General features: G+C 38.0%; 1 protein-coding gene across 1 annotated transcript in view; it reads right to left on the bottom strand.

Annotated features, from left to right (window-relative positions):
• The window catches only part of BABAM2 (BRISC and BRCA1 A complex member 2), an 804,907-nt gene that overhangs the window by 522,366 nt on the left and 260,605 nt on the right, over positions 1-21,936 (bottom strand). Inside the window, exon 4 of the mRNA XM_007938825.2 lies at positions 7,204-7,398. Coding sequence (XP_007937016.1) covers positions 7,204-7,398 — 195 coding nt within the window. The remainder of the gene's footprint in view (positions 1-7,203; positions 7,399-21,936) is intronic.

Genomic DNA, 21,936 nt, shown 5'->3' on the forward strand with positions numbered 1-21,936 from the left:
TTGAACTGCCAGCCTTCTGGTTAGCAGTTAAATGCCTTGTTGTTGTTGTTATGTACCATTGAGTTGGACCCAACTCATCATGACCCCTCCTTGGGTTTCCAAGGCAGTAACGCTACAGAAGTAGATTGCCCCATCCTCCTTCCGAGGAGTGGCTGGTGGGTTTGAACCGCCAGCCTTCTGGTTAGCAGTCAAATGCCTTAGGCACCCAAATAGACCTAAGTCAATTTTCCATAAATGTACAGTAGTCCATCGCTAGCTTAAACTTACTTAATTGTATCTTGTTTGTTTGGCAAAGTATTCTAGCCCATAAAAATAACTACATCTTGATTCTGTAGTCTTTCATAATAGCTTCTCTTCACATTATGTGTCATATGAAAAACAGCATGCCTTTATGACTTCATTCAAGTCCCTAGTAAAACAATGAACAAGACAAGGTCAATGGAAAAACCCTGTGACATTCTACAAGAAACCTGACTGATGGTTGCCAAAAATTATATCCAATCTTTTGGGTGTGACTATTGTGCAGATTCAAACAACTAAGTAAAGAGTATACAGTTGACAGAATACTAGGATAGAATGACAGAATACTTTACCTAAATGACATAATCTAAGCCTGTGATATTCACCTTCCTTCAAAGGATTACAATCAGTTTGCCATCACTGTTTCTTGGTCACCCAACTGTTGCTCCACTGACTATTTCATTCTTATTTAAAAGGTTGTAAATCATCTAGTTAAAGGCCTGAGTGTAATATCTTTTCAAAATCTCCAATGTTTTTACCTTCTGCAGCTTTCTAGATTCCTTCTACTTCTCCATAATTCCTCAAAGATAACGTCTCTGATAACACATGAGCAAGGGTATTCAACATCCTAATATGTAAGTTGTATGAACCTAGAGACTTAAATTCATTTAAAATGGAGAGGATCTCTCTTGCAAGACTCCCCGAAACTTACACAGACAAATAGGATTTCCTTTTTATGTCTCTATGTTGTTTACCTTTTTCTTCTTTATTTTATTGATTGATTGCTTGAATGGTCAATTGATTGATTGGTTTTCAGTCCATCCTTCTTAGTAGAGAAGATGAAAATAAAACTGGCAATCTATCCTATGTTAAAATAACATTCTCCTCAAGCATTGGAGAAGATTTGAGCTTACTTGAAAAAATGAGAACATGGATGAGCAAAAGCAAAGCAGAGTGGGGGATGGGGTACATTCCAGGAACTGAATCTTATGAAAGAAGGAATTAAATAATAATGCTGGTGAGTAGAACTGACATACTGAGATCAGCAAGTAGTATGTGAAGGGGACCAAAGGAATATAAAGAGGATTTAGAGAAGATTTGAGAACAACTAAGAGCTCTGGTAGCATAGCACCTAAGGCATTTGACTGCTAACCAGAAGGCGGGCGGTTCAAACCCACCAGCCACTCCTCAGAAGGAAGAGTCGGAAACTATGAGATGGATCCAACTCAACGACAGTAAGTTTGGTTTTGGTTAAAAATGATGATACATAAAATACAAAGTCAATGTACATATGGTGGCTTCTTACAACAGAAAAGGACTTACAAAATACATAGAAGTTTTTCAACATATTATAGGAGAGAGGGCCTGAAGTAGCAGCAACAGCACTGCTGACATTCACCAAGTATATACTATATGCCAGGCATCCTGCTAAACTCTTTGAAGGATGATAACATTTAATCCTCACAATAACCTTCTGTGGTATTATCATCATTCCCATTGTACACATGAAAGCAACAAGGGAAAGAAAGATTCTTGCCTAAAGGCACACAGCTAGGAAATAGCTTGTTGTTGTTGTTGTTGTTATGTGCCGTAATAGCAGTGCATGGTGAAATAACATAGAAGCTGAGCTTAAGTTGAAAAGGCTTAGAGATTTTCTGTCTAGCCCAATTCTAGATAAGAAAGGAAAACAGAGATTCCAGGAAATTAAGTGAGGTAGCACAGCTTGTTAGTGATAGGCCCTTAGTGTTCTTCCCACTATTCTAAACTACTTTCTCAAAACTTGTATTTGGCAAGATTAACACATGCTTCAAACTATAAAGAGCAAAGGCAGAAAGCCTGATGACAAAGACACGATTTTAGAACCTGTAAACTAGAAGCCAGCAAACTTTTCTATAAAGAGCCAGATCATAACTATTTCAGATGTGGGCCACAGGATCTTGGCCAGGACTACTCACTTCTACCATTGTAGCACAAAAGCAGCAACAGACAATATGTAAATAAATGGAAGTGGCTATGTTGCAGTAAAACTTTATTTAAAAGCAGGCAGCAGGCCAAACCCAGTTGGTCCCTCTCTGCTCTAAGTGAAAGAGATAATAAAGGTCTGATCTAGAGATAGCTGTTGCTGTTCTTGTTGTGTGCTGTCCAGTCGGACCCCTCCTTGGGTTGCCCAGGCAGTATCACTACAGAAGTAGATTGCCCAATCTTCCTTCTGAGGAGTGGCTGGTAGGTTTGAACCGCCAGCCTTCTGGTTAGCAGTCAAGTGCCTTAGGCACTATGCTAGAGATAGTAGAGATGCAAAAACCACTGCCTTGGAGTGATCTGACTCCTAGCGACCCCTCCTTGGGTTTCTGAGGCAGTATCACTACAGAAGTAGATCACCCAACCTTCCTTCCAGGGTGTAGCTGGTGGGTTTGAACCACCAGCCTTCTGGTTAGCAGTCAAATGCCTTAGGCACTATGCTACCAGAGCTCCCATAGTAGAGATGAGTGACTCATATCTCAAATATAAGACACCTTCTCCATAAGGTCCACAATGTTCTCTCATTGAATGTAGTTTAATGCCACAGAGGGAGAATCACTGACATGTCCTACTTGACATTTCTTAGGCCTGCTTTTTGAAATCTTTTCTCTTTACTTAGAGAACTTCAAGAAGCTCCTTATCTCCCATCTTATCAGATTTTCTTATTCTTTACTGCCTTTTCCTTTCTTGTCCCAGTTATCCTCCTCATCCTTCAACTCCAAACCAAAAGCAAACTCACTGCCATTGAGTTAATCCTGACTCATAGTGACCCCTAATGGATCTCCAAGCCTATAAATTTTTAGAGAAGCAGACTGCCTCATCTTTTTTCCACAGAGCAGCTAATGGGTTAGAACCAGACCTTCTGGTTAGCAGCAAAATGTCTTAACTACTACACCAACAGAGCTCTTTTATCCTTCAACTATGTCCACCTATATGCTTAACCATCAGTTCTTCACCCATACTCCAAGAATAGCTCTAATCTACAAACTTACTGTCTTTGAATTGGATCCAACTCACTGAGACCCCTCCTTGGGTTTCTGAGGCAGTATCACTAAGGAAGTTGATTGGCAAATCTTCCTTCTGAGGAGAGGCTGGTGGGTTTGAACCATCAGCCTTCTGTTAACAGTCAAATGCCACCAGAGCTCCTTTTTTTTTTTTTTTTTTCCTTTTGGTTTACAGCAGGGAAAGTAGGCAAGAAATACTTGGGCAGGCAGAATAATCCTCCCTCCAAAGATATCCACGCCCTAATATGCTAGGCTACGTGGCAAGGTGGAATTAAGGTTGCAGATGAGATTAAGGTTGCTAATGAACTGACCTTAAAATAGAGAGATTATTCTGAATTACCTGGGTGGGTCCAATATAATCACAGGGATCCTTAAAAGTGGAAGAAGAAGGCAGAAGAGTAAACCAGAGAGACAGTAGCATGAGAGATACTTGGCTTGACCTTGCTGGCTTTGAAGAGGGAGGAAAGGCCTACAAGCTGAGGAATGCTGGCTGTCTCTAAACTCAAACTAAAAAAAGAACTATACAATAATAAATTTATGTTGTTTTAAACCACCAAGCTTGTGATCATTTGTTATAGCAATGACAGGAAACTAATACAATGCTTAATTTAAAAAAATGTTGACTAAAATTAAGTTCTTCTCTTGCTGTTAAGAGTTGTGTGTTTATAGTCAAGTTTCTTCGTCAAAAATTCGGATTCTTTGTAGTAGATAGTTTTTTAATTTATTCCTAAACCCTCCTGCCAAGTTCTAATGTGTTTGATACTTCAAGATTTGCCTTTATATCCTGTGACTTAAGGTACTCCCAGATTCTAATTCACATTGCCATTTTTTATTTCCATAATCTCGGCTTCCACTTCTACTAGGCTCTCCCCAGGCCTGTTCTGCTGCAAGCTTCACCTACTGTCATCCTCTTTATCTTATTATACAATTCTCACTTTCTTTACTTGCTCTGAATCTGTAACCATTGCCCTAATGCTTACAAATTACTCAGTGTCAAATAAAATATACCGGGGCAAATACTGCAGTAAGTAAAACACATTAAATATAAGATTTTTTTTTTTAAATGCTATAAATACAAACTGTCCAGCTGCTTTAAATGAATTTAAACCACTACATTTAGATGAACTCAATATTAGCTGAGTCACTGGATATACTTTTTATTATTCTTAGATCAGAAAAGCTACTATAAAACCGGATATATTTAAATTCAGCCTTAATATTAAAAGTGAGACAGAGAGTGGGGAGGCAAACCCTAAAACTAAAGACCAATTAGTTTGACAGTGAGTCCTGTTTTCAAATGAGTCTAAGAGCATTAAAGGTTCACCAAGCTGTCCATACAAAATTAACCTAATACCCTTTTTTGAAAGGACAATTAAGTTGATTGATAAGAGAAATGTCAAAGATAGAGCATAAATGGAGTTCAAGAAAGTTTTCCTTACTATTCATTTGAAGAGATTTTAGTCCCAAAATTAATAGGTTAAAATTTTCAAATCAACAAACCAGATTGTTTATAACAAGAATAAATGTTAGTCCTACTGAGTGAAAAGCATTAATCATAGACCTTGGAAGCCATGTCCTTAAGAGACAGCAAGATATAAAAAGGGAAGGGGCATCTTTACCTTAAGAAAACTAAGACTTCAAAGGAAACCTAACAGGATTAGCACAGAGATGAGCACCTAAACTTATTCTATGCTGAACTGTACTGCTGTTGTTGTTGTTATGTGCTGTCGGGTCAGACCCAACTCATAGCGACCCCTCCTTGGGTTTCCGAGACAGTCTCACTACGGAAGTAGATTGCCTCATCTTCCTTCTGAGGAGTGGCTGGTGGGTTTGAACCTCCAGCCTTCTGGTTAGCAGTCAAGTGCCTTAGGCACTATGCTACCAGAGCTCCCTGAACTATACTAGAGTTTATTAATTGACTCATTCAACAAACATTTATGAAATGCCAGTGACCTGACAGGCACTGTTCTAAATGTTTGGGATGTAATAGTGAACAAAACAAAGATCCCTGTCCTTACCGAACTTTACATTCCAGTAAGGAGAGAAAGACAAGCAATAAACAACAAATAAATGTGACAGGCTGCCTCTAATTGGCTCCCCCTGATCCTGGGTAGTCACACTCTTAGGTAATTCCTCTCCTTGTGTGTGGGCCAAGCCTAACAAATAGAATACAGCGAAAGTGATGAGATGTCACTTCCAAGATTAGGTTATAAAAGACTGTGACTTCTGTCTTGTCCACATACTCTCTCTTGCTTGCTAATTCTGATGAAGCCAGCTACCATCTCATGAGTAGCCTGGTAGAGAGGCAAACACGACAAGGAACTGAGGGCAGCCACTGTGGCAAACAGCCAGCACTGAGCTGAGGCCCTCAGTGCAACAGCTCAACCCTATAAGTGAGCTTAAAATTGGATCTTTCTTAGTTAAGCCTTGAGATGACTGTACCCCTGGCCAAGACCCTGAAGCAAAGGATCCAGCCATGTCATACAGATTCCTGAATCACAGAGAGTGAGATTATAAATGTTGTTGTTTAAAGTCACTAAGTAATGAGACAATTATTTTATTCTTTCATTATATAAATAATATATATTAAATATATATAATAAATAAACTATATATTACAAAGGGATTTTTAAAAATGTAAAGTAAGTTAAAAGTCTGGGGAGTGCAAGTTGCAATTTTAAACAGAGATGTTACAAAGATTTGTACCAAAAACTGTCTAATAGCATTATTCATGATACCCAGAAACTGGAAACAACCTGAATCTCCATTAACTGGAGAATGGATGAACAACATACAGTATATCCATACAACAGAATATTATTCAGCCATAAAAGGGAATGAAGCACTGACATATGCTTTGACATAGATGAACCTCCAAAATATTATGTTAAGTGAAAGATGTCAAACAGAAAAGACTACATATTCTGATTCCATCTATAAGAAATCTATAGAGGTAGAAAGTAGATTAGTGGTTGCCGAGGACTGGTAGCGTAGTGCCTAAGGCACTTGACTGCTAACCAGAAGGCTGGTGGTTCAAACCCACCAGCCACTGCTTGGGATGAAGGTTGGGCAATCTACTTCCGTAGTGATACCACCTTGGAAACTCAAGGAGGAGAGGTCGCTATGAGTTGGATCTGACTTGACGGCAGTGAGTTTGAGTTATAAACCAAAGCCAAAACAAACTCACTGCTGTCGAGCAGGATTCAACTCATAGCGAGCCATGCAAAATCTGGGGAAAACATGTCAGACAACAGAAAAGTCCATGAAAAGACTCTAAGGCAAGAGCACAGCTGGTGTGCCTGCAGAACAAGGTTGCCAGAGTGGCTAGAGTTGAACAAGAGAGAGGAAGGCAGGAAATGGGTAGTAATAGAGAAATCATATAGGGCTTTTAACATCTTTGGAAGGACTTTGGTTTTTACTACGAGATAAAAAGAGAGGTGTATGAAGGTCTGGGCAGAGAAATGATATGATCTGACTTGCATTTTAAAAGGACCACACAATATAAAGAAATTACAAAAGACTCCATATAAGCTAGCCACCTTCACAGTTACTGACTTCCTTGATCTGACTAGGATACAGGAGAAATTCCACATTTAAAAGAAGGGAGAACTCGTATCTCCCGTGTGCCACCTGTATCACAATCTTCGTAAGAGCTTGTTACCCATTAGGTTCTCAGACTCTGCCTTGGACTTCTGAATATCTGGGCTGGGGATATGAGACTTTGAATTTTACAAACTTCCCAGGTGACCTTTGAGAAACACAATGAACCAGAAAACCATTAAGGTCCCTTCAAACTTTAAATTATAATAAGGTAGACAGGCTAACTAAGCCATGCTTACCTAAGGAAATGGCTAGGGTTTACTATAAATGGTCATCTGAATTATTTTATTTTATTTTAGATGAAGTCATTCTTTCCCATTCTCAAAGAAAAAAATCTCACCCAGTTGTTTTTCTTCCCAGCATAAATTTCCATGTTCTCTCCATACTGTGGCTCTTCCAGTAATGTCTGGTATTCAAACATGAGACGGGAGCTCTCACGGAGGCGACTGCATTGAAATTGGTGATACTGTTGTACGAGTTCCTTCACCACAAGTAAGAGACATTCAGGATTTGAAGGATTCCAGGAGGCAAGATTCTGTAGAAGCCATAAATGAAAGATCAGTTAAAAATGAATTTTCATGCAAATCTAGTAGCACATTCACACATTAATATAGAGGAAAGGTGTGATGAAAATCAAAGAGGAACTACTCCTGTTGTTGTTGTTGTTGTTCTTGTTGTTGTTAGATGCCATTGAGTCGGCTCTGACTCATAGCGACCCCTGTGTACAACAAAACGAAGTACTGCCCAGTCCTGCATCAGCCTCACAATCCTTGCTACACCTGACCCATGTGGCAGTCACTGTGTCAATCCAAAATACTCCTAGATAGCTATAAACCCAGAGCTGTAGTTAGAAGACTTTTGATCTTGGTGATTTTTCCTGCCTTCTAAAAATCCTCACATAAAATCAAGGAGGAATCCTATCATGAGTAGGCAGAAACAGCAAGAGTAAAGCAGACTTGTAATAAAACAAGATACCTAAATATCTTAGACTATAAATTTAGCCTGGAAGTCTTCATTTGTTTCTTAGTCTTTTATAAATTCAGCATTATATGCTGAAGTCATTCAACTCAGACCCACGGACCATCTGCAACTGTAATACCATATATAAATAAAGGCTTTGGAAATACTAGAGTCCCACAAAAATGCAAGCACATTGGTGATGGTTTGGCCTGCAAAAGATAGGCATGAAGTAGAAACAAGAGGAAACACAATTAGGAAATGTAAGGTTCAGGAAAAAGAGGAGGAAAATAGTTGTGAAACCTTATGACTTGGAAAGGAGCTAGGAATGAGGAATATCTGATACACACAGAGTAGTTATTAAGCCCACCTTTATGCATGTAACAAATATATGTGAAGTTTCTATTTTGTGTCAGGGCCGACTGGACGGCAAATAACAACAACAACAACAATTATGCTAAGCAGTTAAGAAAACAAGGCAAGCTCCTGCTCTCAAGGACATTATACTTTCTTTATTGGGTTAAAATAAACAATAAATAAACAAATTTATCAGATGGTGATAAATGTTACTAGAAAATAATATAGCATAAGTTCCAGAGGCCAAGTGAAGGAGAATCGAGTGATCAATGGTGTCAAATGGTGTTGATGAGTAAGCAGATATCTGATCATTGGAAGAGTGATATTTAGGTCAGTCATGCCCGCAATAAGCATATATTTAGATGGAATGAAACCTTGATTGTCAAGGGTTCAGAAGAGAGTAAGTAGAAATAAATTATAGATGGCTAGTATCGACAAGGAGCTCAGGTGACACAGTGATTAAAAGCATTTGGCTGCTAACCAAAAGGTTGGCAGTTCGAACCCACCAGCCACTCCACAGGAGATGGATAAGGCAGTCCGCTTACCTAAAGATTTACAGCTATGTCCTATAGTGTCACTGTGAGTCAGAATCGACCTGACGGTAGTGAGCTTTTTGGTTTAGTATAAACAATTGGAACTGGTAGGTAAAGTGGGCCATTGGATGAAGGAAAAGTTTTGTTCAGATGTTTGTAACCCGAAGGAAAAGTCCTTGAAGAGACTAGGTAAAACTGATGATGCAAGAGAGAGAGAGAGAGACAATGTCAGGAGAGAAGATAATGAATAGGCAAGTAGGGATGGGATCTCCAATAAGGTTGACATTAGAAAGAACAGTGTCTATTCAGGAGGAAAGGCCAACTAAATGAGGGCAAATGCAGGCAGACTGTTCCATGTGGTGATGGGAGATTGTTGCACTTCTTTTAATTGCTTATATTTTCTCTGTGGAATAGAAAGGTCATCATGAGAGTGAGAAAGAGAAAGGAGTTAGTGGGAGTTTGAGAAGAAAGTGTAGTCATTTAAAAGAGTAAACTGACCAGAGAGATGTAGTAGAATTCCATGTAGCACAAAAAGCTTCACCAAGGTTAGAGGTATGATTTTTAAGTGAGATTAATTAGCATAGATTCCACTGCCTAGGTGCAGGTGTGGAGTAGGGAGATTTTGGATTTCACAAAGATTAGGGTTTTGCCAGATAAATACAATAGAAGAAAAGGGGGTGGGGCAAGGCATCTTAGAGGGTTTGCAAAAGAATGCATTGACCATGGAGTCTAAGCCAGGTAAAAAGTGAAACAAGTTCATAAAGGAAGTGAAGGGCAGTGAAAAGGTAGGACCAATGGACTGTAGGTCCCTGTGGACTGGAACAATTTTTGCGGTGAGATACTAAAAAGAATGATTCGGAACGACTAGAGGGTACAGCCTGAGAATAGGATGTTTTCAACTGAGATGAAGGTGATTTATAACTGGTACTAACCAAGGTCCGGTGTACCACAAACAGTTGTATGTGGCCGAGGTAGAGTAATAAAACAAGGTCACTGAAGGACAAGAAGTCAGGGACTGAGAGGACAGGATGTTGGGAGGATCATTTACATGGATATTGGTATCACCCAGAATCATGACAAGAGTGCTACAGAGAGAGAGACAATGAGCCCTATGCTAAAATCTTCAAGGAATGAGGGGAATGATTGAGGAATCTCTTGAAAATAACAACAAACAGAGAGTGTTGGGTCCTATAGATTGAGTAGATAGATGGCATGAATTTTAAGCTGGGGTGAGAGGCTAGGGAATTAAGAATCATTTCCTTAGGAGCAGCACTGAAGACCAAAGAGAATACCTACCCTTACACCTCCAAGCTTAGGGGCATAAGGGATACAGGAGAGAAAACTAACTGAAACCAAACCCACTGCCATCAACTTGATAGTGACCCTACAGGGCAGAGTAAAACTGCCACAAAGGATTTCCAATGCTGTAAATCTTTACAGAAGCAGACTGCCTCATTTTTCTCCAATGGAAGCGCCTCGTGGGTTTGAACAGCCAGTCTTTTGGTTAGCAGCCCAGTGCTTTAACCAGAGTTCTTTGGGAGAGAAACCAGCTAATATTTATTTGAGAAGGTTGAAGGGAAGGCAGAATCTTAGGGCAGAGGGTCAGGCTTCAGAATAGCGATACTTAACCTCACAACGGAATCACCTGGAGAGCTTTAGAAACACTGACGCCTCTGACCTCCAGATTCCTCTTTAACTGGCTTAATCTAAGGGACTTCATAAATACTGGGGTTTTTTGTTTGCTTTGTTTACTTGCTTGTTTTTTTAAAAAGCTACCCAGGTGATTCTAATGTGCAGCAAATGTTAAGAATCACTGACTTGGAGGAAAAGGGTTAGAGAAGAGGTTGAAGATATCAGGGACTTCACTGAAACAGACCTTGTTAATACACAAAAGCACCCAATCTCTAGAAGTTACCAGTATGTTACAAAATGTTCTATAGTTAAGTAATATTTATATAGCACTTGTATTGTGTTCTAAGCACTTTTCATATATTCAAGTTAATACTCATCACAACCCTATAAGATAAATTATATTATTATATCATTTACAGATGAGGAAACTGAGGCAAGAGCAGTTCAGTAATTTGCTCAAGGTCACAGAGCTATTTAACAACAGAGCTGGGTTTCAAATTTAAGCAACTTAGCTCCAAGTCCCTGCTCTTGAGCACTACACAAGCAGTTTTCAAACATTTTGGTCTCAGGAACCCTATACTCTCTTAAAAATTACTGAAGATGCCAAAGAGCTTCTGTATACATAGGTTATATGAATTGATATTTATTGTATTACAAATGAAATGTGAGAATTAAAAAAATATATATATTAATCCATTTTAAAACAATAAACGTATTACATGGTAACATAAATGTAACATTTTATGAAATAACTCTATTTTAAAAATGTGACCCATACCTTTGTTTTACATTCTTGCAAATCTCTTTAATGTTTGGCTTCATAAAAGAACCTGGATTTTCATATCTGCTTCTTCATCCAATCAATTGTAATATGCTGTCTTTGTTAAAATAGATGAAGGAAACCCAGCCTCACAAAAATATCATTTGAAAAGGGAGAAGTACTTTAATAGTCTTATCAAATAATTATCGATATTCTTTTCAGTACTACACTAAAACTCAGGAAGTGGTAATTTCTTAAAAGTTAGTTGGTTATATGGCAAGGAAAGAGACCTCGGAGCAGCAAAGCACTATTGAAGAAGAAGAACAAAGTAGGAGGTCTTGCACTGCCATATATCAAAACCTACTATACAGCCACAGTAGTCAAAATGGCCTGGTATTGGTACAATGACAGACACATAGACCAATGGAATAAAATTGAGAACCCAGAAATAGATCCACAGACCTATGGTCAGCTAATCTTTGACAAAGGACCTAAACCCATTAAATGGGGCAGAGAATGTTTGTTTAATAAATGGTGCTGGCAAAACTGGATATCCATTTGCAGAAAAATGAAATAGTATCTGTACCTCACACCACACACAAAAACTAACTCCAAATGGATCAAAGGCTTAAATATGAAACCTAAAACTATAAAATTTCTCAAGGAAAACCTAGGGGCCAATTTATGGGCCCTAATATATGGCATAAATAGACTATCAAGCATAACCCAAAATGAACAAACAGCACAAGAGAAACTAGATGATTGGGGCCTTCTAAAAATCAAATTTTATGTGCTTTCAAAGACTTCTCCAAAAGAGTCAAAAGAGAACCTTCACATTGGGAAAAAATATTTGGCAATGACATATCTGACAAGGGACTTATCTCTAAAATTTATTAAAAAAACTCCAAAACCTCAAAAACAAAAAGACAAATAATCCAATTTAAAATGGGCAGAAAACATGAACAGACACTTCACTAAGGAGGATATTCAGGCGGCCAACAAACACAGGAAGAATTGCTCATGATCATTAGCCATTAAAGAGATGCAAATCAAAACAACGATGAGATACCATCTTGCTCCAGCACTATAAACAAAGTTCAACAAGACAGAAAATAACAAATGTTGGTGAGGATGTGGAAAGATTGGGACTCTCAAACACTGCTGGTGGGACTGTAAAATGGTACAACCACTGTGGAAAGCAGTATGGCAATTCCTTCAAAAGCTGAAATTAGAAATACCATTTGACCCAGCCATTCCATTACCAGCAATATATCCTAAAGAAGTGAGAGCCATGACAAGAACAGACATACGAACACCCACACTCATTGCAGTACTATTTATAATAGCCAAAAGATGGAAACAAGCTAGATGCCCATCAACTGAGGAATGGATAACCAAACTATAGTACATATACACAATGGAATACTATGCAACCCTAAAGAATACCCTAGAATGTGCAAAGCACTACATAATGTGGATGAACTTGGAGGACATTATGCTGAGTGAAATAAGTCAACCACAGAAGGACAAATATTGTATTAGTCTGTTATTGTAAAAGTCAAATAAAGGTTTATATATGGAAGGAAATTTTCTTTGTTGGTTACCAGGGGTGGGAGGGGAGGGGAGGGAACACTGTTAGATAGGTAGAGATAAGTATTGATTTGGGTGAAGAGAGGGCAATGTAGCAAATATGAATGATCAACATGGTGGCACTGAGGAAGAGGAAGACATAGAGAGGTACATGGGAGGTTCAGGCAACAAAGATGAACTCTTTTGCACATACAGTACTGCATTGTCAGTGAAGACAAACATGGGTATACGGGTGGATAGATGGGTGGACAGGCCGAACTATTAGGTATGTCTATGCAGTGGGGAGTGTGTCCAAGACCACATATAGGGTTGGCAGACAATGGCTCTACAAATGTATTGCTATGTTCTGTAAGAATTCCCAAGGGTATAGCAGAGCTGACAAGGGACAAGGTTGTAGTCACTTCTTGGTCACAACAAGCTACACAGAGGGACTGAGTAGTTGAATCTGTGGGCTCAGGACCATAGTCGCAGGGGACATCAAGCTCAATTGGCATAACATACTACACAAAACATTGTTCCACCTCCTCCTTTGGCAAGCAGCAACTGGGGATCTTAAAAGCTTGCAAGCAGCCATCTAGATGCAATGATGGGTCTCTCCTCATCCAGAGCAAAGAAGAATGAAGAAAACCAAAGATTCATGGATTAGTCCTAGTAACTGGTACACCATGCAATCTGCAGCCTATGTGACCATGAGACCAGAAGAAGTAGATGGTGCCCGGCTACCACTGTCAACCACTTGGAGGGGGATAAACGTAGGAGATCCTGGATAGAGAGGGAGAACAATGTGGAACAAAACTCAAAATCATTTTGAAAAAAAAAAGGGGGGGAGGGACCAGGTTTGCTGGTCTGATAGAGCCTGGTGGAACCACTGAGACTATGGCCCCTAGCTGCCCTTCAGGTCTGGAATTGAACCCACACCTTTGGTTTCCAGCCAAACAAAAGATAGACATAGGAGTTGAACATTTATCTGAGGTAGATACACTCCTTGGAGAGAACAATCATGGGAGAAAGAAGGGCTGTTTATGCACAGGGAGACAGCTCAGGTAGCAGGAGTGCATGAGGGATGGACACAAGGAAGAGGTAACTATCAGGAGGAAGTGAGAGGGGAGCTGTTGCATCGTGGTAAATTGTAGTCAATGTCATGAGACAAAGTGTATGTGAACTGCTGTTTGGAAAGTGAATTTGCTCTGTAAACTTTCACCCAAATCACACACAGAAAAAAAAAGTTAGTTGGAATGTAGACTTTGCAACCATATCAATAAATATTTCATATTCTTAAATTCCATGAATCTACTCTGCACTTTCAATGAATCTTTTATTTGTGTACAATTTTATACCATCACGCATTGTTCATTTAGGATATTCTGATTTGCTGAGTTATATAACTCTTCCAAATGACGACGTATTGCATTTGCACAATCAACAAATCACATTTGAAAGGACAGTGGTAATGAGTGCACAAAATGATGAAGGTAATCAATGTTGTTGTTGTTATGTGCCGTCAAGTCAGACCTGACTCATAGCGACCCCTCCTTGGGTTTCCGAGGCAGTATCACTACAGAAGTACATTGACCAACCTTCCTTTTGAGGAGTGGCTGTTGGGTTTGAACTGCTAGCCTTCTGTTTAGCAGTCAAATGCCTTAAGCACTACACTACCAGAGCAATCAATAGCACTGAATTATTCACTTAAAAATTTTTAAATTGGCAAATGTTACATATTTTACCACAATAAAAATTCTCCATTAAAAAAAAAAAATCACATTATCATCATCAATCTCAATAGAAAAGTCTTTAAATAGAGAAACTATCAACCTCAAGATGGTAAATACAAGTTTTCAAAACTTCTAATTTTTTGCTTGAAAACCAGAATTTTATAATTGGCAACAAATACTTTCAGTGTTTTCCTTGAAGTGACAAGCTTACGTTGTATGATTTAAAAAATGTCTGCCAAACGCCCAGCTCTAAATCACCAGAGTTTATCTGTCAGTCATTCATTCAAGGAAGAATAGTGATTGGAAGAATAAAAGCAGGTAATTCAGCTCACAATGCAATCACGCAAACAGACAGGAAGAGTCATGGTACTGTGGCTGCAGTGGAAGTCCTGCATGTGCGTGTATTTTCCATTTTGTCACACACAGTATTGAAAACAATGTGTATTCAAGGGTTGAGATTAGTAAACTTAATCTTTACTACTTCATCAAGGACATTCTTAAGGGGACTGAGAATGCATGGCAGTGAAGAATGCAATAATTAGTGGTACAGTTTGCTGCCACAGTCTTGATTAATGTTAAGGTATCAGTTTCACCCATCATTGATTCTGCAAGTATGATTATGAAAATATTTTTGACCTGTGTCCACACACCACACTTTGAGAACCATTGTACTACATTATAGTGCCTTAAGACAAACCAAGTTTACTTCTATCAATAGAAAATACAGTAAATCCTTAGTTTACAAATGTCCAACTTACATGCAATTCGTACTTGCCCTTTAATGTTATATAAATTAGTGCTCACTTTGAAAGGACTGAACTACCCCCTACTCATGACAAACTCTTTATCACAATCACCACTTTCATTTGCTGCAATGCAGCTTTTAAACAACTGTAAAGGCTTTCAGTTGCACTAAAGTAAGGCTAAGTAAAAGCCAACTGCACCTGTTCCAACTTACCAACAAGGTAGACTTAAAGACTCTCTTAGGAACTATCTTGTTTGTAACCAGGGGACTGCCTTAAAGAAATGCATTCCTTAAAAGGAAAGTAATTTCTTTGTTCTACCCACTAGGTTGATTTACAGAGGCTGAATTACAATCAGGAAATCATTAAATGCTCTTTCATTCATAGGAAAAATGGGTTCTAACTGATGTTCAAATAAAAAAGACTTGATGATCAGAAGGAAAAGTAAGTTTTAGCATCATATAGTAAATATAAGAGGGTATGAAAGTGATTTGAAAAAAAGAAGGAAAAGTCCTTCCTGGCAAAACCCTTGGCATCAATCGCCTCAAATTCCTTTTGAGCTACTCAAGACCATATCCAAGTATCATTAGGATAGAAGAACATAGTACAGAATTTAAATGGTTATTAAATAGCTCATTAAATTCAGAGATAAGATTGAACTGGGAGGTAGAACATCAGCATGAAACACATTGTTACATATTATAAGGACAATTGACTGGGATGTCCCATGAAACCATGACCCTAAACCTCCAAACCAAGAAACCAAATTCCATTAGACTTTGGATCATACATAATTAGCCTCGGCAGCTACCCTCTTTCTGTCTTTTTGGTCATTATTTTAAATATATTTAGCACACAACTTTTGCCAATTTATCTTTTTACAGGTGTACAACTTACTGTCAGCAATTACAGTAATTGGCTGTGCAACCCTACCCTTAATCAACACTATGTTGAGACTAGGATATATTTAAAAAACAGGTCTAGCGATACACGACATTGATGCTCTCCATTTACTTGACTAGAAGGTATAGAAAAATGCCCAGTGTGCATTCAGGGAAGGGGCAGTCAGAGGGCAATTTTAACAGGCCTCTTCATAAAGGAAAAAAATAATTATTTTTCTCTAGTCACAAAGTTCTTATTCTACTTATTTTTGGCAATGCATGAAGGAAGAAACCGGAAATGAGGATGGTCATAAACAGTAGCCACAGAACACAAAATATTAACAAAGAAAAAGATTCTAAAAATGAGGGCTGAAAAATGTGTCAGGAAAAAATGATAAAATAATAGTAAAAAAAAGATAACAGCAAAAGAATTAGCTACTATTTTATAATAGAAACTTTATACATTCTCCCTAAACACCTGTAAAACAGTTCAGGGAAGGTATTGTGCTAGTTTTATTAAAAAAAACAGTGGTTAACTAGAGAGGTTGAATAACTCTGTCCCTACTCAAATGTAAAGAGCTCTGGTGGCATAGTGCCTAAGGCATTTGACTGCTAACCAGAAGGTTGGCAGTTGGAACCCACCAGCCACTGCACGGGAGGAAGACTGGGCAATCTACTTCCACAAAGACTTACCGCCTCAGAAACCCAAAAGGGGTTGCTATGAGTCAGAATCGACTTGATGGCAGTGATTTTGGTTTGGTTTGGCTTGACACTCAAATGTAAACAACAATTGAAACAGTATAGAATGTAAATCTGCCAACTCTTCCCCATCCAAAATAAACTAAACTCACTGCTATCAAGTCAATTAGTGTCTTCTTTTTTCCAAATGCATTTTATTGAAATATAATTTATGTTCAGAGAAATGCACAAAATTAAAGTGACATGGGTCAATGCATTTTTTTTGCAGTGTTCCCTCCCCCCCCCCATGGTAACCAACAAAGAAATTTTTTTTTTCCATATATCCTTGACTTTTTCAATAATGAACTAATACTGTATTTGTCCATCTGTTATTGACTTCTTTCACTCTGCACAATGTCCTCCAAGTTCATCCTTGTTATATGGTGTTTTGCAGATTCCACATTATTCTTCAGGGTTGTATAGTATTCCATTGTGTGTATGTACTACAGTTTGATTACTCATTCTTCTGTTGATGTGCATGTAGGTTGTTTCCATCTTTTTGCTGTTGGAAATAGTGCTGTGATGAACATAGGTGTGCATATATCTGTTCTTTCCCTGGCTCTCACTTTTTTAGAATATATACCTAGTAATGGGATGGCTGGGTCAAACAGTATTTCTAATTCCAGCTTTTTATGGAATCTCCATACTGTTTTCTATAGTGGTTTTATCATTTTACAGTGTATGAGAGTTCCAATCTCTCTACATCCTCGCCAGCATTTGTCATTTTCTGTTTTGTCGAACTTTGCCATTAGTGCTTGTGTGAGATGGAATCTCATTGATGTTTTGATTTGCATCTCTTTGATGGCTAATGATCATGAGGATTTCCTCATGTATTTGCTGGCCGCCTGAATATCCTTTTTGGTGAAGTGTCTATTCATGTCTTCTGCCAATTTTTTAATTGGGTTATTAATCTTTTTGCTTTTGAGGTGCTGGAGTTTTCTATAAATTTTAGAGATAAGTCCCTTGTCAGATATGTAATTATTGACAAGTATCAATTTGTTACTGTCATTTTTTATGTGATTTTTCATGATGAGGATTTCTTCCATAGAATTTTCTGTGCTGCATTTGTTTTGTTTATCAATCATATTATCACTTCCTCTGTTGCCATTGTTTTAGTATTTGCTAAATATTTGTACTGGTCCCCTTTTTTATTCTGGTGTGAAGGTTTATCATTTTTCTTTGAGGTTACCCTGTGATTTTCTTCCCAAGTTTAGAACAGTTTGTCTATCTTGTAGTTGTCTTGACTTCTCTACCATTTAGAAGTTCTGTAACTACAGTTTTTTCCCTTTTTTTGGTTTATAGTTGTCTTCATTTGTGAATTGACATCTCTGGTTGCCTGTTTATAATATTGTAGGCGTATTTACTTTAGATACATCTATAACTGGGCTGGTTTCTGGGTTATGTCACCATGTATGTTAATGGTGAGTTGTTGTTTGCTGTTGATGGTTCTCTGTCCAAAGGACTCCCTTAAGCATCTCTTGTAAGATTGGTCTGGTTTTAAAACTTTCCCTTAATTTCTGCTTGTCTAGAAATGTCCTAATTTCACCATCATATTTGAAGGACTATTTTGCCGGGTATATAATTCTTGGTTGGAAATTTTTCTCTTTCAGGATTTTATATATATCATTCCATTGTCTTCTTGCCTGCATGGCTTCTGCTGAGAAATCCAAGCTTAGTCTTATTGGTTGCACCTTGTAGGTAACTTTCCGTTTTTCCTGTGCTGCTTTTAGGATTCTTTGTCTTTGATTTTGGTGAGTTTGATGATGATATCTCTTGGTGATCTTCTTCAGGGGCTATCCTGTTTGGGGTTCATTACACTTCTTGAATGGATTTATTTTCATCTTTCATCACACCAGGAAAATTCTCTTCCAACAAATCTTCAATATTCTCTGGTTTTATTTGTTTCTTCCTGTTCTGGAATTCCAACTACACGTGGGTTATTCCTTTTGATGGTATCCCACATGAACCTTAGGCTTTCTTAATTTTATTTTGATCTTTTTTTCTGATTGATCCCTTTCCAAAGAAGTATTCAGGTATTTGCCTTCAATTTCACTAATTCTGTCTTCCATTGATTCAATTCTACTTCTTTGCTTGTTCAATGTGTTATCTATTCTGAAAATTCAGTATTAATCTTCTGGATTTCTGTCTGTAGATTTTGTATCATTTCTAATTTTTCATTTATTTTGTCATTTTGTTCTTGTATTGTCTTTCAAAATTGTTCTAGGGTTTTGTCTGTGTTTTCCTCAATTTTGTCAATGTTTTCCTTGATCTGTCCCTCAATCTGTTGAAGGTACTTAAATACAATTCTTTTTAATTCCTTATCAGAGAGTTCCAAAGCTGTGTCTTCCTCAGGGATGTGTTTTGGGTCTGTATCCTGGTCTCTTGTTTCTCCTGCTTTATCTTGCTTCTTTGTGTGGACTATGATGCTCCGTTGTCTCTGAAGTATTGTGACGTTTTTGTGTTTATATTTAATTGGTGATTGTATGTTGGATGACTTGCCCACAATTTTCATTTTCTTTGTTTTGTTTGTATGTTATCTACATAAGCAGGGTAGTGTGCTGTGCTTCTCTGGTTGACAGCACTTATACATTCACCACCTGTCTCCTTTCCTGTTGTCTGCCTCCTGTATGTCCCTGCTGTCCTTGGCAAATTAAGCCTATTCTTAGGTCCCTGGAATTCGAATGTGAATGCTATCACTTTAAAATCCAAAATGGTTGCCACTTGTAAACATTCAAAATGGCTGTGCCCCAGTCACTTTAAATATCCAAAATGGCCGCTGCTTGTAAACATTCAAAATGGCTGTGCCCTCCAGAAAGCCAAAAGTCCACAGGTCAGGTTGTCTCCATCCTTGCTGTTTCCCTTCCTAGTCAAAGGCCACTAGCGCAGTCATCCCGACAGCGCTTGGCGACCAGGGCTGATCTTTAGGTCCATTCTCAGGTCCCAACACCACTTGGAAATATTCAGTCTGTTGGTCCTGTCAGAGCAGCTGACAGTCCACTGCTGCAGCCGTCTCCATACTCAGTTTTTGTTCAGGTTTTTCCACTAGTTGGTGCCTAATGCATTTCTGTATACTTCCTTTCAAAACTCAGGGCTCCAGGATTATCTTCTGTATCTCTGTCAATTGATTTCTCTTTTCTTTGTTGAAGAGGGTCTCTGGAGCTTGTCTGCCTATTCTGCCATCTTACCAAAAGTCCTCAAGTCAATTCTTATTCACAGGGACCCCCATTTACATTTCCAAAACTGCAAATCTTTACGGAAGCAGACTGTCTCATCTTTCTTCCACAGAGTAGCTGATGGGTTTGAATCTTTTAGTGAACAGCCACATGCCTTAACCACTACACCACCAGAGTGCCTTCTTCCCCATTCAGTTCACTAAAATACCAGTTTCTAGTCAAATAATTGGTGCCTGGCTCCTTGCCTATTCTATGGTGATGCAATGGGTAAGGCAATTGGCTGAAACTAGAAGGTCCAGGGTTCAAATTCATTAGCTTCCCCATAGGAGAAAGATAGGCCAATCTACTTTTGTAAAGATGTACAGCCTTGGAAACCCTATGTGGGTGCTATGAGTTGGAATCAACTTGATGGCAATGGGTTTTCTTGCTTTGACGACCGCCTCTGTCCAGGTTGTCTGACGTGAGGGATGTTCTGTTCTGCTCCTGCAGCCTTTAAATCTTCCCACATTTCTTATAAACTCACTAAATCACAACATTATACTCCCAAATCAATGGCCCTACACAGACTTTAACAAGCTCAACCAATCCTCACCTCCTTATCTGAGCTTCCTTATGTCAGAAAGACAGTAAGGGATAATGTTTTCAGAGGCCCAATTCACTTTCCACTTACTCAAAACCATGATTTATCAGCCACAATAAAATTTATGCATGCACAAGAACACCACTAAATGGAAAAAGTTGGGAAACAATGTATTTGGTTCATATCTTTGGTGAGGTGGAAGAAAACACAGAAATTAACAAACGAGCCCTGGAGCCATCAATGCCTAATAATGAGGAGGAAGACAAACCCCCTAAGGGAAAGAAAGTTATCTATTTTCTTTTTAAAAAATAAATTGTACAATTATAAATTTCAGTTGCTAAAAGGACAAAATACCAGAATAAATTAGATATTTTACAAGAAAATTCTCTGAAATAGCTTACTACAAAATTCTGCATGATTATCTAGTGTACAAATAAGATAAAGGGAAATCAAAACTGATTAACAAGATATAAACTGTACATAAGCTATTAATAAAAGAAATTTCTTTATTTAATGAACTAGATTTTAATTGAAAAAGTAATATATGCACAGGGTAAAAGAATTGATTTTGAATAGCTTAAAAGAGTATAGAAAGTCTCTCTCCTAACCTATACTATCAAACCTCCTCCCCAGAGAAGACTAGTTTCACTGCTTTCAAGGGGCCACAATAAAACCACATATGCTGCTAACACCTCCCTCTTATATATTCCTACAGATTACCTGTGGCTTTGCCCACTTTGCACCTCAATCCCTACTCACTGAAGCCCCCATGTTTCAGCTAGCCCTTCTTGGGTCAGTGTCTTAATTTGAACTCACTAGCCTGTCTTTCACTCCAAGACTTTTATTCCCTCAGCCCCTTACGCTGTTTTGTGTTCCCATAGACTTACTGATTTGGCCTGCCCCCACCCAGCATTCCCCTAGGAGAAGAAATTTAGGCTAAAGTTATGAGAAACAAAGTTATATCTAAAATTAGCCAAGTTTTTTTTTTTTTTTTTTTTTTTTTGGTTTTTGTTTTCATAAAGCAAATAGCTAATGATGGTGAGAATACAGACATATCTACACAGAAGGAGTATAAATTAGAACATATATATGTGTATATATATATATATATATATATATATATATATATTATGTATGTACATATGTATGTATTTAAACTGCTTCATTCCCAATCCCCCTAGAAATTTCACTTCTAGCCATCTAGCTAAGAAAATAACCAAAAGTAAGGAGAATAAAGCATTAATGAAAAAAATGTACAAAGAGTCTAAAATCTCATGAAATTGTAAATAAAGTACATGATACAAAGAAACACATCAAAAACTGTTATGGTCATTCAAAAGAATAATATGCAACCAAAAAATGTTTACAAATAATATATAACAGCACAAAAAGTACTTTTGTTAAAATATTAAAAACA

The sequence above is a fragment of the Orycteropus afer genome, unplaced genomic scaffold (genome assembly GCF_000298275.1).
Source record: "Orycteropus afer afer isolate SDZICR_OR568_19922 unplaced genomic scaffold, OryAfe1.0 scaffold00054, whole genome shotgun sequence".
Taxonomy (NCBI): domain Eukaryota; kingdom Metazoa; phylum Chordata; class Mammalia; order Tubulidentata; family Orycteropodidae; genus Orycteropus; species Orycteropus afer.